This window comes from Lemur catta, chromosome 5 (assembly GCF_020740605.2).
Source record: "Lemur catta isolate mLemCat1 chromosome 5, mLemCat1.pri, whole genome shotgun sequence".
Lineage (NCBI taxonomy): Eukaryota > Metazoa > Chordata > Mammalia > Primates > Lemuridae > Lemur > Lemur catta.
Window position 1 is genome coordinate 79,793,230 of NC_059132.1, and position 16,576 is coordinate 79,809,805.

Here is a 16,576-nt window from a genome sequence, read left to right on the forward strand (position 1 = left end):
AAATGTTAGGCATTTATTTGTGTATGTGCTGTGCATCTTTGACTATCAGCCTTCCCCTGCCTATATCCAAACACCAGACCTGGAACTGGTGTTTCTAGGCTCTCTGAGAATTATGCAGTAAAAAAAGGCAGGTATTTATTATATTAATAGAAATTCATTTGATACAGTGTAGAATAGCAATCACAAACTGAAAACTGTAAATGGGTTTAATAAATGAGAAGAGGAGTTGTTTTTAGAGAGAAACTTTCTCCTGTCCCTTCAAGGAGGCAGGGGATGAAGAAAGACAGGAAAATGTGGTATATGAATGCTGAGAAGAAAGCTCAATAAATGTCATTGTCTAAGGCCAAACTACATATTTGAAAACTGAATCTGAATGCCTTGAATTCATTAAGGTGGTTTCCCTGTAGGAGTTCACCCACTGCCTCATGCTTCAGCTACCAAGAAGTCTCTTAAAAGAAACAGTAATTAAGGATGTTTGTCTTAAAGCAATAATAGATAATAGGGTGTTCCTGTTGTAGTCCCCATCTTTGTTATTTTTAATTTTTCAAGAGACAATACAGTCACATGGTTTGACATTCAGAAGATACAAAGTCATGGCGAGTATTTAGAGTATACTCTCTGAGTTTATATTTAATTATCACAACAACACTTACAGGAAGTGAAAGATCTCTACAAGAAGAACTATAAAACTCTGAGGAAAGAAATCACAGAGGATACTAACAAATGTAAAAAACATATCATGCTCATGAATTGTTAGAATCAACGTTGTTAAAATGTCCATACTATCCAAGTGATCTACAAATTCAGTGCAATCCCCATCAAATTACCAACATCATACTTCACAGATGTAGAAAAAATAATTCTATGCTTCATTTGGAAAAAGAAAAGAGCCCAAATAGCCAAAGCAATCTTTAGTAAAAAGGACAAATTTGGAGGCATCACATTACCAGACTTCAAACTGTACTACAAGGCTATAGTAACCAAAACAGCATGGTATTGGTACAAAAATAGAGATAGACCAATGGAACAGAACAGGGAACCCAGTTATAAAACCATCTACCTGTAACCAACTGATCTTCAACAAAGCAGACAACAATGTGCACTGGGGAAAAGAAGCCCTATTCAATAAATAGTGCTGGGAAAATTGGATAACCACATGCAAAAGAATGAAACAGGACCCCTACTTCTCACCACTCACAAAAATTAATTCAATGTGGATAAAAGACTTAAATCTAAGGCGTCAAACCATAAGAATTCTAGAGGAAAATGTAGGAAAAACTCTTCTAGATACTGGCCTGGGTAAAGAATTCATGACTAAAGCCGGGCGTGGTGGCTCACGCCTGTAATCCTAGCCCTCTGGGAGGCCGAGGCGAGTGGATCGCTCGAGGTCAGGAGTTCGAGACCAGCCTGAGCGAGACCCCGTTTCTACTAAAAATAGAAATAAAAAATTATCTGGACAACTAAAAATATATATAGGAAAAATTAGCCGGGCATGGTGGCGCATGCCTGTAGTCCCAGCTACTGGGGAGGCTGAGGCAGTGGGATCGCTTAAGCCCAGGAGTCTGAGGTTGCTGTGAGCTAGGCTGATGCCATGGCACTCACTCTAGCCCGGGCAACACAGTGAGACTCTGTCTCAAAAAAAAGAATTCATGACTAAATACCCCAATGGCAATCATGACAACAACAAAAATTAATAAATGGGATTTGATTAAACTAAAAAGCTGCACAGCTAAGGAAACAATTAATGGAGCAAATAGACAACCCTCAAAATGAGAGAAAATATTCACAAGCTATACATCCAATAAAGGGTTAATATCCAGGATTTACAAAGAACTCAAATCAACAAGAAAAAAATAAACATCCCTATTAAAAAGTAAGCAAAAGACATGAACAGAAGCTTCTCAAAGGAAGAAAGACAAATGGCCAATAAACATATGAAAAAATGCTCAATGTCACTAACATCAGGGAAGTGCAAATTAAAACCATAATGAGATATCACCTTACCTCAGTTAGAATGGCTTGAAAGTCCAACAACAATAGACGCTGTTGTGGATTTAGAGAAACAGGAACGGTTAATAGTACAACTCCTATGGAAAACAGTATGGAGATTTCTTAAAGAACTAAAAGTAGACCTACGATTTGATCCAGCAATGCCACTACTAGGTATCTACCCAAAGGAAAAGAAGACTTTTCATCAAAAAGACACCAGCACTTGAGTGTTTATTGCAGCACAATTCATAATCACAAAGATGTGGAATCAACCCAAGTGCCCATCAATTCATGAGGGGATTAATAAAATGTGGTATATGTATACTATGGAGTACTACTTGGCCATAAAAAGATGAATTAATACCTTTTCCAACAATCTGGATGGAACTGGAGACCATTCTCCTAAGTGAAGTATCTCAAGAATGGAAAAACAAACACCACATGTGCTCACTGTTAAATTGCAACTAACCAGTGAGCACACATGTGCACAGAGGGAAGTAAAACTCAGTGGAAATCAATGAGTGGGAGGGGGGAAGAGGGGAAGGGGCAAAAACCTACCTAATGGGTACAATGACCACTATTTGGATGATGGGCACACCTATAGCTGGGACGCCAAGCATTATAAAAGTGATCCATGTAACCTAAAACATTTGTACCCCCTTAATTTTTTGAAATTAAAAAGAAATGGGAAAAAAAAACATATAAGGGGTTTGTACTATTATAACCATTTTGCAGATGAGGATGTTGAGGAACAAAGAGGTTAGGTAACTCGCCAAAGTCACATAGCTAGGAAGAGGTAGAGGTGCATGGGTCCAGAGTCTGCACTCTTTCTCACTGTGCTGTCTTGATGGATTTGTATTACATAGTGCAGAGAAAGCCTTTCCCTTTGCTCTGTAAAGAGTGTACGGTGAAGAGTCTTCGGCTTTCTTCTGTCCATCAACAGCCCAGTTGATATCTGTTCCAGAGACAACTAGTGTTACCAATTCATTGTTTATCTTTCCAGAGATACTCTACACATACATAATAAAATCCAGAGTCCCCCACACCCATTTTTTTCTTTTTCTAGACATAGGGTAGCATTCTATATATAATGTTTTGTACTTCTTTTTTTCCGGTCAAAATGATGTCTTGGGTTTCAGTTTTTGTTGTATCTATATAATACTCCACTCTATGAATGTACCATAATTTATTTAATCATCCTATGTTGACAGTTTTTTTTCAGTCATTTGCTATTCCAAACAGTGCTGCAATGAATATCTTTTTGTACATAATCGTTTTGCACCCGTGCAAGTTTGTCTATAGGATTAATTCCTAGAAGTGAAATTACCGGGTAAAGAGTATGTGTGTTTGTACCCATAGTCTTTTAGGGATAATATATATTTTTTTTTTTTTTGAGACAGACTCTCACTCTGTTGCCCGGGCTAGAGTGCCGTGTCAGCCTAGCTCACAGCAACCTCAAACTCCTGGGCTCAAGCGATCCTCCTGCCTCAGCCTCCCAAGTAGTTGGGACTACAGGCATGCGCCACCATGCCTGGCTAATTTTTCTCTCTATATATATTTTACCTGTCCATATAAGTTCTTTCTATTTTTAGTAGTGACGGGGTCTCGCTCTTGCTCAGGCTGGTCTCGAACTCCTGAGCTCAAACGATCTGTCCACCTCGGCCTCCCAGAGTGCTGGGATTACAGGCGTGAGCCACCGCGCCCGGCCTAGAGATAATATTTTGCAACCAAAATTAGATGATAATTTATTTTGGCTCTCTCATTTTACAAATGGAGGGACCTTACACAGAGAATCATGCTTTTGACCTCTGGAAACTGCTAGGAAAATATATTACCTTATCTGTATATAATTTAATTAGCTCTAGAATTGATAAACATATAAGGCAGTGTCTTGGATATATACTTTGAAATTCATTCATTTGCCATTATTTAATAGTATACAGTTTCCGTGGAAATGGGGAAGAGGATGGGAAACCTTATCTTCAGGAGGAAATATGAAATTCTGTTGATGCAAGTTACCTATTAGCAGAGCAATTATACATTTCAGTAATCCAGGTATGTAATAATGAGTCTTGACTGCTTTGGTTAAGCTGACAAAGGTATAAAAGAATTAGCTCAGTGATTATTAAATTATGTATTCATGGGGATGAACAGCAAAGCTCTTTTTTTAAGTACTGGTGGTTTCTAGTTTATAGATATCAGACAAGAATAAATATGATCATTTAAGAACTAAAGGAACCATTTGGGGAAAAATTGGCCATACATAGAGATTCTGTGGGGTTTTAAAGGAGAAAAAGGAAAGAAACTATTAATAACAGCAGCAATAAAATCGGAAATCTAGCCAGGGGCAGAATCTTGACTGGGACGATGACCTGCCCACTCAGTGTCCCTGTTGCCTCAAAAGCACTTGTACTTTTCCCCTTCAATTGTTGTTAGCACTTTTGAAAGTTCTATTGATTAGAGATGTGTTTATACTAGAAGCATGCTTATCAAAGTATAGAGTATATCTGTAATGGTTACAGGATAGATACCATGTAGCAATGTAGGTTAATAAAATTGTTTTCCTTTTTAGTACTTGGCTGGGATCATCTACTCTGAATTATACTCTGCACATTTAAAATAGATAACTTGGTATTATAGTGTGTTGGAGTTGGAAAGACCAGACCTTTAGGGATTATTTTAGCCCCACCCCTTCATTTTATAGAGGAAGAAACATTGCACTAAGCGGTGAAGGAGTGTGACTGGGTTCAGGCTCTCAGATCCTGCCTCCAGCCCAGGAATTCTGGCATCCGTGCAGTGCTCTGCTGTTCTATCTGTGCCGTGGTGGCCCCAGGGCAAGGGGGTGTGGGGACTGCAGCTGTGAGTGCCACACACAAACTTTACCTATTTTAGAGTTTTACCTGACATGACCCTGAACTCAGAAAAGAAGGAAGAAGTTCTGTCTTTTCCTCTTCTGTACTTGGTAGCTCCCTGTTCATAGCGCCCAAACCTCAGTCTGTATTGTGACTCATAGTATAATGTTTTGTCACTTCTGTGTGAACACATTATTTAAAGACTTATGTGGTTTTTCACTTGTGACCTTTGCTGCCATTTATAGCATTGTTTCAGTGGCAGGGAGGGGGAAGCAAGCTCAGAGTTACAAACAACCTGCTTAACACAAACTTTTGGCTGTCATTTTTGTTAGCGATCAGTTAGATTCGGGAAAATGTGCAGGATCTGAAAGTTACTTTTCTTGTCTTCTGTCCCTTCCTTAGACATGGTAATCATTACATCAGTCAACATTTCTGTATCCCATAATTTCAAAATCCTAAAATCTTTGGAAAATCTTTTGGAATTGATCTGAACTGATGCAAGGCTATTTATAGTCTCTATCTAATCCACTTGGCAGAAGTGTTCAGAACTCAGACTGGTGAAATATTAATTTGTTTGATGTTGGGGTTTGAGCATAGCTCAGACCCCTGGAGGAGGTATTGTGTAATACGTGGTATAAGCATCTCTAATTTCTAAGAAAAGTCTGAATTCTGAAACACGTAGCCCCAAGGATCTCAGTTAAGGGATTGTGTATCTGAATTGATCTTGGAATTATGCTTTACAGTTTTAAAAGTGCTTTCATACTTGTTCTCTGTTTTTTTCCTGGCAACCTTGTGAGACAGATAAAGCTGATACATTTTGGGAAGCTGACTGCTCGGGTTGGAGGTGTCCTAAAGTCACCTGGGTTGAAAGTGGCAGAGCTAGAGTTGGAAGCCCTTTTTACCCTCGTGGATACTAATGCATGTCCCCGGCTTCACATCCTCTGTGACTCGCACCATCCCTCACCTCCCCACGTGGACTTGACAATAGGTTCCCCGTAGCACCCTATAGACATTCATCTCAGTGCCTGTAACAGTCTAATTCTCTTATTTATGCTTTGGCCATTCCATTTCAGATTGTAAGCATTTTGAGGTGAGAACTGGATCTAGTTAATTTCTTTCTGTTCCCTATATCTTTCATGGTACCTTTGTCAAGCCAGGCTCTCCAAAGTATGTGGAAGGAGTGAACTCAGAAGTGTGCTTTTGGACTTATGTTCCAGTCCTCTTTCTGTGCCATGCTCTTGATTATTCCTATTTATTCTTTCATTCCCCATGTTCTTTTACAGAAGGATAAAGGATTTACCCACTTTCTTAGAGACAGAAAAATTGCACCCAACATCCAACATCTGTTGGTAAAATAACAGTGGGATACATTTAATTGGAATAGTTTGTAAACTAATATTATATATTAAAGCTTCTGATGAGGACTGAAATCTTTAGGCACTTTTTGCTATAATCTTGATCATAGGACAGCAGCTTAGTGGTGAATTTTTATGCAGTTCCTCTGAAATTACACCAGGCGAATCATGCAGCTAAGGAGAAGAAAGGACAGTCAACTAATTTGCAGTATACTTTTCCTGTTAGCTGTCTGTCTGAGAACACTAATGTAGCAAAAACTAAATGTATGCCAAATCTATTATTACCATCTATTTACATAATGTTTTTCTTGAAATAAATAGCTTGTTACTGGGTGTGAAATAATGTATATTTTGTGCTGATGGGGTGAACTCTGATTGCCATCTTAAGCATAATTTTCCCCTTTCTTCCACCCCCAGTCTTCCTTTATTGTTACAGACATTTGAGCCTCTTCACTCTTCTTGAGCAAACGTTTTGAGAGATTTCTGTTTGAGTTTAGAAACTTTTTTTTTTTTTGAGAGAGAGAGTAAGGAAGCAGTGCGGGTTGGCAGAAAAAAAGAACAGAGTGCCTGGAAAATATCATAAATATAGTAAGTTTCCTAGGAGCAGGGGTAATGGTTTGTTCACTGTTTTATGTCAGTGCCTGGTAGAATGCTTGGCACACAGTAGGCACGCAGGAACTGCTTACTAAATGGGCAGGATTTGCCAGTTTTTGTTGTGATTATTTTTGTTTTGTTTCATTTTACCTTTTCTTGGACCATTTAAAGTTCCCTATCATACCTGACTCTTTAAACATTTACATTCTTGGATCACAAGACTGTTTTTTAAACTATTTAAACTTATTTTTTGACTATATACGGTTGCTTCCTTGTGAGACCAAGAGGGAAAACGTAGATCATGCTTTTCAACATGGGGATACTCATGCCCATTTCTAGTCTGGTTCCTGTAAAAGTTCAAGGGGAGAATCAACCCCCAACACTAGAACTGGTCTTGGAGGATATAGCAAATCATCCTGTGACAAATTATACAACTACTTCTCTCTTCCTTGTTGGCCATTACTCCTTCACATTCTAGATGTACAAATTAGTACTACGTCTGCATTTACCCTGAAAATGGTCTTCTCAAGCTACTTTAGTTCTCTTCCTAAACCAGGGCAGATCATGTCATTTTTTTCCTTGAATTCTTAGAATTGTCAAACCATGGGTTGAAGAACAAAATATGCATTTCTTGGCATAGCATTTAAGGTCCCCCACAAATAGTGCCCAAGTGTCTTTCCAGCCTCATTTCCTGTGTGATTCTTCTGCAGTAGACACATTCCAAGTACCCAATGATATTGTGCCATTTGCCTTTTTGTTAGTGCTGTGCCCTCAGTCTGCAGTGAATCCCCCGTTCATTATTCCTTCTGTGTCTTTGCCCAAATTTCCTCCTCCTTAGGAGGACACCAGTCATTGGATTAGGGCACATACTGATTCAGTATGACCTCATCTTAACTTGATTACATCTCCAAAGATCCTATTTCCAAACAAAGTCATATTCATAGGTACACGAATGAGGACTTGACTGTATCTTTTTGGGGGACATAATTCGAACCACACTGCATGATTATAGCTATTTTAAAGATAATTCTGTTTTCTGTATCTTAAATCATTTGAACTGTTACTTGTTATTTTTCAGGGAAGTAATTCAAACTTTGGTTACTTGCTTTCAGCTCTTGATTCGTTCCAGTAATAAGGCCTGGTTCAATTCTACCCAGGCAGATCTTAGCATCGTAGAATTTTAAAACCAAAAAGAGTTCATATAAGTCATTTTGTTTAACTTTTACAGTAAGAAAAGGTGAACAAATCGTCTTATCATATTGTGCCTGAAGTCATACAGTAGACATAGAATGGACAAATAATACAGTCTCCATTCTTCAATTACATTGTTCTTTCTTTGCTTTCAACAAAAGCAGAGAAGTAAGATAGTTCCGATTAGAATACATTCCTCTGAAATGGTCAGATATTTTAAGGCAAAAGTCCCCGGCTTCTTTTCATACCTCCTTCAACCATCCACAGTTGCCCGTAGTCATACGGAGAGCTGCCCTTAGTAAAACACCAGGAACCATGGTCAGTGCTCACAGAAGCTCCCCCGTGACTGTTGGCTGGATGGAGACGTGAACGTGAATATGAAGAGAACACATGTGGCATGTGACTGCTAATAACTCAAGCCCTGTGTATTGGGCATGGCAGGGAAAGAGACTGGAAGTGCACTTGGAATTTCCATAGATTATCTCCCTTAATCTTCACAACAGGCCTTACAAGTGTTAGAAAGGGAGACTTTCCCAAGGCTGCAAACCTAGTGGGAGGCACAGCTGAGATTTGATCCTAGGCCTGTCTCATTCCGAAGCACTCATTTAATGGCCTTTGTCTTGCCACTATTTCCTTTACCAAATTACTTAACTATAATTTCTTCTACTAATATTAGAGATGGTAAATGTCAAAATTATAATTAGCTGTTAAACCAAAGACAGTATTCACATGGAAGAATAGAGTTTTCCTTATATTTTATAAAGTAATTTTAAGGCATTTGGCTAAAAAAAAATGAACAATCTGACATACATAATTTTCCCTCCATGTGTCTTTTATTTCCATCTTTTTTTAATTGAAAAAAAAACCATGAAACATTTAATAAGGTATTAGGGCCATTATTAAATTCCAGCTCTTCTAGACAGATTATCTTCAGTTTAGTTGATGTTTGAATAAATGTTCTTCCTCAAAAATAAGGATTGAACAACTTGCTTTTGTAAATTATAATGCTGTTTTGGCAGCATGAAATTATTGGGGCAAAATAGATTGAATGAGAAAACAAACACAAGGCAATTAAATCTTTGTTGATTTCTTTTAATAACTTCAACCTGTGTGCTATGGTTTTGTTTTTTTTGTTTGTTTGAGACCGAGTCTTGCTCCGTTGTCCAGGCTAGAGTGCCGTGGAGTCAGCCTAGCTCAAAGCAACCTCAAACTCCTGGGCTCAAGCAATCCTTCTGCCTCAGCCTCCTGAGTAGCTGGGACTACAGGCATGTGCCACCATGCTCAGCTAATTTTTTCTATATATTTTTAGCTGTCCAGATCATTTCTTTCTATTTTTAGTAGAGACAGGGTCTTGCTCTTGCTCAGGCTGGTCTCGAACTCCTGACCTCGAGCGATCCTCCCACCTCGGCCTCCCAGAGTGCTAGGATTACAGGTGTGAGCCACCGCGCCCGGCCAGTTTTGATAATACATAATTTGGGGGAATGTTCTTAATGACCTTGCGTAATTTTAAAATTTAGTGCTTTGGGTCACAGTTATCAGGCTTTTTTGGTTGTGACAGAAAACTAACTCCAGGAATAGTGCTTGCTCAGGAACAGCTGTCTTCGAGTGCCAAAAGGAGTCTGTCTCATTCCATTGCTCACCTCTGCTTTCCTCCACGTTGACTTCATTTTCAGACAGGCTCTTGTCTTGCCTCGTGATGGCTAAAATAGCCACTACTAACTCCAGGGTTGCCATTTATGAACTCAGCATCTAAGTTTGGGGCCTGCTCACACAGCCAGCTTGGGTCATATGGCCATGTTTCACCTGGAACATGAAATACCTTTGGACTGAGAGTAGAGGAAAAATGGTTTCCCAAATAAGCTTGCCATATTGTCATCAAAATTAGGAGCAAAGGATGCTGAGCATGACAGCTTAGAACACAGGTTGTTGAAAGAAGGTACAAACAGAACTTTATATGTTTTGCTGCTGGCATTTAAGAAAACAAATCAGCTACCTTAAAAGAACATGTTCAGTATGAAAAAGGAAAGGACCAAAAATGCACAATTTGTGATTGGGTACCACACACTGTATTAATTTTCTTCAAAAATCATAACATTGAGCTAATTATTACCATTTTGGAGCACTTACTATGTGTCTCCCTTTGTGTGAAGCACTTTACATATTTCACTTAATCCATACTGCAGCGTTGTGAGGTCAGCCTCCATGTTCTCATTGTACTGGTGAAGAACTAGAAGCTTAGAATCCAGAAGTGTCTGACTTCACTTCAGTCATATCGTCCTAGTTTTACAGTGTGCTTTCATTAGTCTTGTCTGTCTGTCCATCATCCATCCCTTTAAAACTTCCCCTCAGGGTTCTCTAAGCAGCCGGCTCCCTTTTGCCTCAGGCACCCACTCAGGCTTCAGAAACCTCCTCAGTTCCACCTCCCAGCCCACGTCTGTCCCCTTTCCTCCACCTCTGTTGCTGCCACCCCAGCCTTCATCCCAGAGGGCCTGAACTCTTACTGTAAATGCTGTTCGGCCTTTCTGCTTCCACTCTTCATCTGTCCCGCCCCTGTGTTCTTTGAGCCTCCAGATTGAACTTCTAAAAGTGTCGATCTGATCTGATCAGCCGTCTGTTTTCCTTGGCTTCTCATCTCACAGAGCACGATCCTGGCCCTGCCTGCCTTCCCAGCCTACCTCCCTGCACCCTCTCTCTGGCTGTTTTCTTCTTTCTCTCCTGTAGCAGCCTCACACCTTACTGCCTCCCTCCCGCTCCCTGCTGCGGTCCTCATTCACTTTCTCTCTTTAACTCTTGCTTCTTCGGGTCTGTATTTAAATGTCAATTCAAGTCCTTAGGAACGCCCCTGCCCCTCTCCCCACCCTTTCACTCTGGACATCTGAGACTATCACATCCTTTACTTTTCCTTTTTGCACTTTTGACAATTTGTATTTATATATTTATGTATGATTATTAGCCTAATATTCCCCACTAAACCATGAACTCCATGAGGGCAGGGACCAAGTCTGGTTAATAAATGCTGAGTCTGAGTCTCAACATTTACTGCAGTGCCTGGAACCTAATGTGCATTCAAATATGTGTTGAATGGATTAATGGATTAAAGCTGAGTATGCCCAAAGCGGTACATTCTAAATGATTACTTTTTCTATAGTTCCCTCATTCTCACTTTTATTACTCCAGAATAAGCTTATATTTTCTTCAGAGCAGTTTTATCCCAATAGATTTTGGTTTGCTTAGGAACAAGCCATGTTTCCTTTATTGCTGACTGTAATTGTTGCCAATTCAGATGCTATACAGTGATGCAGTTGGTTTTCAAAACTCTTGTATTAGAGCCAGTCATGATAGGGGAAAATAATACATTTTAGGATACGTAATTCCTCTCAATTTGACTTGAGTATGGGTGGGTGGGAGAGGGGAAGAGGAGAAGGCTCTAATATCTTGCTCCAAATGGTTCCCTCCCTGCCCAATGACACAGAAGCTTGAACACTCCTTTAATTCCAATGTGCCGTCCCCAGATCCCAGGCATCCAAATTTAGCCCTCTCTGCATGTCCTTGCGATTTCTGGCTGCCATCTGTGTCCAAACTGGCTTTGGAAGGAGAAGCTTTCTCTCCAGTGATTTATTATATAAAGCATCTTCCCAGCCTTTGTCGTGAAAACTGGCAATATCCATATGGCTTGTTGGAATCCACGTACAAGGCTGTCTGCCCGGGGCTCACTGGCTGCCTCAGGCCTGAGGGGATCATCGTCTTGGCACACTTGTGGCCTTGTTACACGCACGAAGGCACGTTAGCTGGGAAACTTACCTGTCCGGTAATCCCACGTGTCGCAGATAACATAACTTCTTTCTCTCTTTTTAATCCACAGTTGGTCATGTTCGGAGTTCGACCTGAATGAGATTCGCCTGATAGTTTACCAGGACTGTGAAAGGAGAGGCAGACAAATCTTGTTTGATTCTAAAGCTGTTCAAAAGATTGAAGAAGTGGCAGCTCAGGTATGAAATGCTTCTTTTTGAGTTATATAGGGCCATTAATGGTTCAGAAGAAACATAAGCAAAGCCCCACCCCAGCAGGCATGTATATGCTCGTGAGTAAACACAGGTGAAGCAGTTGGCAAGTTATCATGACAGGAGTTAAGCAGTGTACTATCAATATCACTGGAGGTGAATTTGCTGGTGAGTTGCAATCCAGTAGGATTTTGATGCCAAGTATGTGCATCAGAGGTAGTAGGAAAACAGAACTCTAAAATTCATAAAGTGCTAAAGTGTTAGTGTGAAGGGAAATTAATAGATCATTCTGTCCAGTGTTTCTCATAGATAATAAGAAGTATTATGGTATTATGTAGCACTGGGTTAAACAAAATTAGATAGCTTTCAGTATAGGATTTCAATATACAAACCTGCATTGTCGTCTTCAAAAGGGAGTGTTTCTCAAACCTATCTGACCAAGGAAGCTTTTATTCATCTCCTTTTTTGTGGATTGGGTAGGGATGGGGGTGGTGTGGGGCAGGGGGTTGGGGGACCAGGGCTGGGTAGAGTTGAGGACAGAGCAGCTCTTGATCCCTTGAAGCCAGAATGGGAAAGGTAAAGTAATGTGTCTAAGGTAAGGAGAAGAGTCTGGGCCTTCCCAAGTCTTTCTGGGTATGAGTCCAGGGTATTTCTAAATGGTCACCTTTAGACCTTGCACTCTCTTTTCAGTATTTATTCAGATGTCTCCAAATTAAATAAATCCATTTGTATTTATTCTTCTTATGTTCTGTAATTTGCTACCCATAAATTCTGGCTGTTTGTAGAATATGAAGCTAAGTAAATGAACAGTTTATAACACAGTCTTTGTCTCATCAGGGCCAAGGGCCTGTTTTCCTGCTTTTGATAAGGATCATTTCTGCAGGAAGGAAGTGTTTGGTTAAAGGCAGTTTCACTGGGTAGATTCCACAGTGTTTTAAAATGGAGTTCTGCCAGGTAGCTAATCATTACAGTAGTTGTTGGGCTTGTTAGGTAGGGGGGTGGGGAGTTGTGCTGAGAAATCTCTCAGGTGATTCACTGTAGGTTTTAATGGTAGATTTGTATCAAAAGTAGTTTAGGTGAGCCAGCACTTGACCCTTGGTGGACAGGAGATGGTTACCCCATCATTTCCCATTTCTCTGAAGGCCTCACACAGACGGTTTAGCTGAGTACCCACATCCCATCACTAGGGCTGCTAATAGTGGTGACAGATGGAGGAAAAAAAGAATCTTAAAAGTTTTCAAAAGGAACTAAAAGCTTCAGTATACCACAGTAACGATATCTCTGGAATCTGGAACAAAAGCTTTCTTAGAAGCACTCATCTATCAGAAAGGCAATTTAGGTTCAGGGAGGATTGTAGTTTGCCCAGGGCTATGAAAGAATCCAGTCAGTGCTTAATTCACTATATATACCAGGTGCTCTCTCCAATTATAGACAGTTCAGTATGTTGTACTCCAGCCAAAGGGTCTAGCAGTCCAAGAGGCAGGTGGGACTTCATGTCTCTTTAGGCCCTCTGAGGCAGCCTTCTGGCTTAAGTGGTATTAAGTAACAGCTAGATCTCAAGAGGGTGTTGAGGGAGTGCTGGATGTTTGGGAATAACCAAGTCCATTTGAATGCCATCATTGCTGGAGTGACCGTTGTAGATGAGCACATTTTGTGTTTTCATTACATTCTTTTCCCATTTCCAGCTCCCCCTCAACCCCCCTTGGCAAGCACAAAACGTCATGAGTTTGTATCAAGCACATGACTGCAGGCATTTGCATTAGACCACCAGTGTGACTGTCACACTGGAGATTAGATAAGCTGCAGTTGCATTCATGTTTTTTCCAAGCAAAAGCTGTACAAGGAAAAAAAAAAAGGCAAAGAAGACTCAGAATAGAAACAACTTATCATAGAGAGTACAGGAAGCTTCTGTAGAGAGTAATATATTCTGGTGGAGGAGGGAGGTAAAAATTAAGGTGCATCTTTATACCTTTATGTCACTGTGATAAAAATTAGCAATGAACTTTGTTTAGGGACTGTATGGTCGATAATCCTCTGTTACTCCTAACCTTTAAAGACCATATTTCCATCATATGCTGTGGATTCACAGTAGCTCCTATTTCAAGGTTTTGACTTCATCCTTCACAAATTTGACCTCACTGATTTTCCTTCCTGTACCTTTAAAAAGGAGTACTAGACGAGGTGTGTCATTAAAGACATGAGCCAGTTCTGTCCAAATTAATAGTTTTGTTTCCTTATTTCCATTTGCTTCATAAAAATTAAAATTTGAAGTGTCATCTTTCTTCTTATCAATTTAATAGGTTATGACTCTACATAGTACTAAAAATCTCCTAATAACCAAAGCATATCAATTCTTATTGATGATTTTAAAATATGAATTGAAATATAAGTAGTTAAATGAGAGTAAAGTCTTAATATATATCCCCCCACCTGTTGTCTATTAATAATACCCTTCTTCAGCATCCCACCTTCCCAAATACTGTATACTCTCAGGAACCATATTTTTGTTGTCATTAGAAAACAATTAAAAAAGCTTCTGGTTTTTAATGCAACTTAAACACCAGAATATTTTAATAAAGGAATTTTGATTAAAGAACATGTTGACAAAGTCGGATATACTCAGTTATCCTTTACCTTGCCTGTCTCTCCCAACCCAGAAAACAGAGGATGTCCCTATTAAAATGTCCCCCAAGTGCTGTCAAGGAAGCAGCAGCAGCAGCAGCAGCATCTCTTCACATGGTTCTTCCGGGGGATCTTTACACCACGCTAAGGAGCAGCTTCCAAAGTACCAGGTAAAATCACCCCTTCTGTAGGAATGCCCCATGGGGTTGAAGTAATTTACTCTCTCCTGAGGGAATAATGCCTGCTTCAGGGCTCTGCTCCAGGAATGTGAGAAAAGGTATTCAGCAGGGCACTCGAATGTGTTTCCTGTCAATATCGTTTTCTCACTTTGACTTTTCTCTCTCAGTAAAAACTGTGATCAAGCAGAGGTGATACAGCACAATACATATGGAATGAGGAAGAAATATTAGAAATCAAGTTAATTATCTTGTTTCATATGCCTTGCCGTCACATCCAGAATAATAAACATGTCTTTTCCAGTTTTGTTATGAGAACTGCTAAGGATTCTGGGGATGTATATGGGTGTCCTAAGGAAATAGAAGTTATCAATAGAAGGAAGAAAGCCTTGTATAGGTGAAGAAAGGAATGGCAACACCTAACGTGAGAATGAAGAACAGAGAGCTGGTGGCATTTTTTATGCTGTGTGTGTGTGTGTGCATGTGTGTGTTTTAGGGTTACTGAGAAATACTAACTAGAAGAAATGTTTTGTAAATACTGAATAGCAGAAGGGTATTAGTTGATGAAGGATATATCAAACTTTTTTTTAAACCCATGTAAAATCTTCTCTACTGTGTTGCTGGAAAGGCAAAGGCAGTGAAGTTACCAGAAGCCATAGCTCTAGAGGACTTTGTTAATTTCATAGTCAGGATTTGTGTAGTTCATTTACCCTTATTTCACAGTGCTCCTCGGTCTCAAAGCAGTTTGCAGTTAAAAAAGTATGGAGTGAAATTTTCAGCTAGTTGAGAATCACAGTTGGCTTGTGGCCCTTGTACCCTAAGAAAAAGCAGATTATAAAATGGAGGAGGTGGGTGGAAGTTATTAATAAAGAATGTGAAAGCCAGTTGGTTTCTGTCGCATGTAGTGCAGAGGTTGGTGTGAGCTATAACCAGAGAGAGGAACCTAGTTGAACAGGCTGATAGATTTACCTCTGCTACCATGTCTGAGTAGGTCTGTATATGTGCATCAGTGTATGTATACGCGCGCGCGCGTGCCTGTGTGTGTGTGTGTGTGTGTGTGTGTGTGTGTGTGTCCGTGTGTGTTTGGAGTTTAAAAAAATAAAAGATTCAGAAGAGAGTATTAAGGATGATTCCCATGTCTTTCCTTGGGTGGAAAGCACACGAGCAGAGAATCTGGCTGGTAGGTTGGGGTGCAGGGAGATAGTTGTTTGTTTTGGTCCAGCTATGCTGGGGTGCCTGTGGTACACTGGTTTGCTCAACATTCATATCTATCCTGTTCGTAAGTGTGCCACCAGCACTTAACGTGGGTGCTAAGAAGCTATATCCCAGTGCATTCGTTCACATGTCCCATACAATATTCAGTAGGTGAATGAGTGCATTGGGGTCTAGGGATTCTAGAGCTCAAGGAGAGGCCTGGGCCTAGAGATAAAGACACCAGGGGCAGCGGCAGGGTCTTCTATGCAAATAATAATCAAAATTAGAAGAATGATTGAAAATGTAGGCAGCGAGTAGGAGTGCCCTCTGAGGAACCAATCATGTTCCAAGGATGATCTGAGAAAGAAGAGATTCAAAAAGGAGAATAATTAACAGCATCAAATATAGTGAAAGAAGTTTAATACATCAAACTGGAATGTGTGCATTGGATCTGGCAGGGAGGCGGAGGTCATCATCAGAGCAGTTGGGATAGATGGAGCATTAGAGACAAAGTTGGGCTACAGCAGGGGAGCAGGCAAGCCAGAGTGGGGAAATGGAGGCAGCACAGCCCACCTGTTAGATGACAAGAGGCATGAGGAGGA

General features: G+C 40.1%; 1 protein-coding gene across 5 annotated transcripts in view; it reads left to right on the top strand.

Moving 5' to 3' along the window:
- The window catches only part of FNIP2 (folliculin interacting protein 2), a 117,090-nt gene that overhangs the window by 41,918 nt on the left and 58,596 nt on the right, over positions 1 to 16,576 (top strand). For all 5 annotated transcript variants that reach the window (XM_045552185.1, XM_045552189.1, XM_045552184.1 and 2 more), the window contains exons 2-3: positions 11,844 to 11,970; positions 14,640 to 14,774. In XM_045552185.1, the coding sequence (XP_045408141.1) occupies positions 11,844 to 11,970; positions 14,640 to 14,774 (262 nt within the window). The remainder of the gene's footprint in view (positions 1 to 11,843; positions 11,971 to 14,639; positions 14,775 to 16,576) is intronic.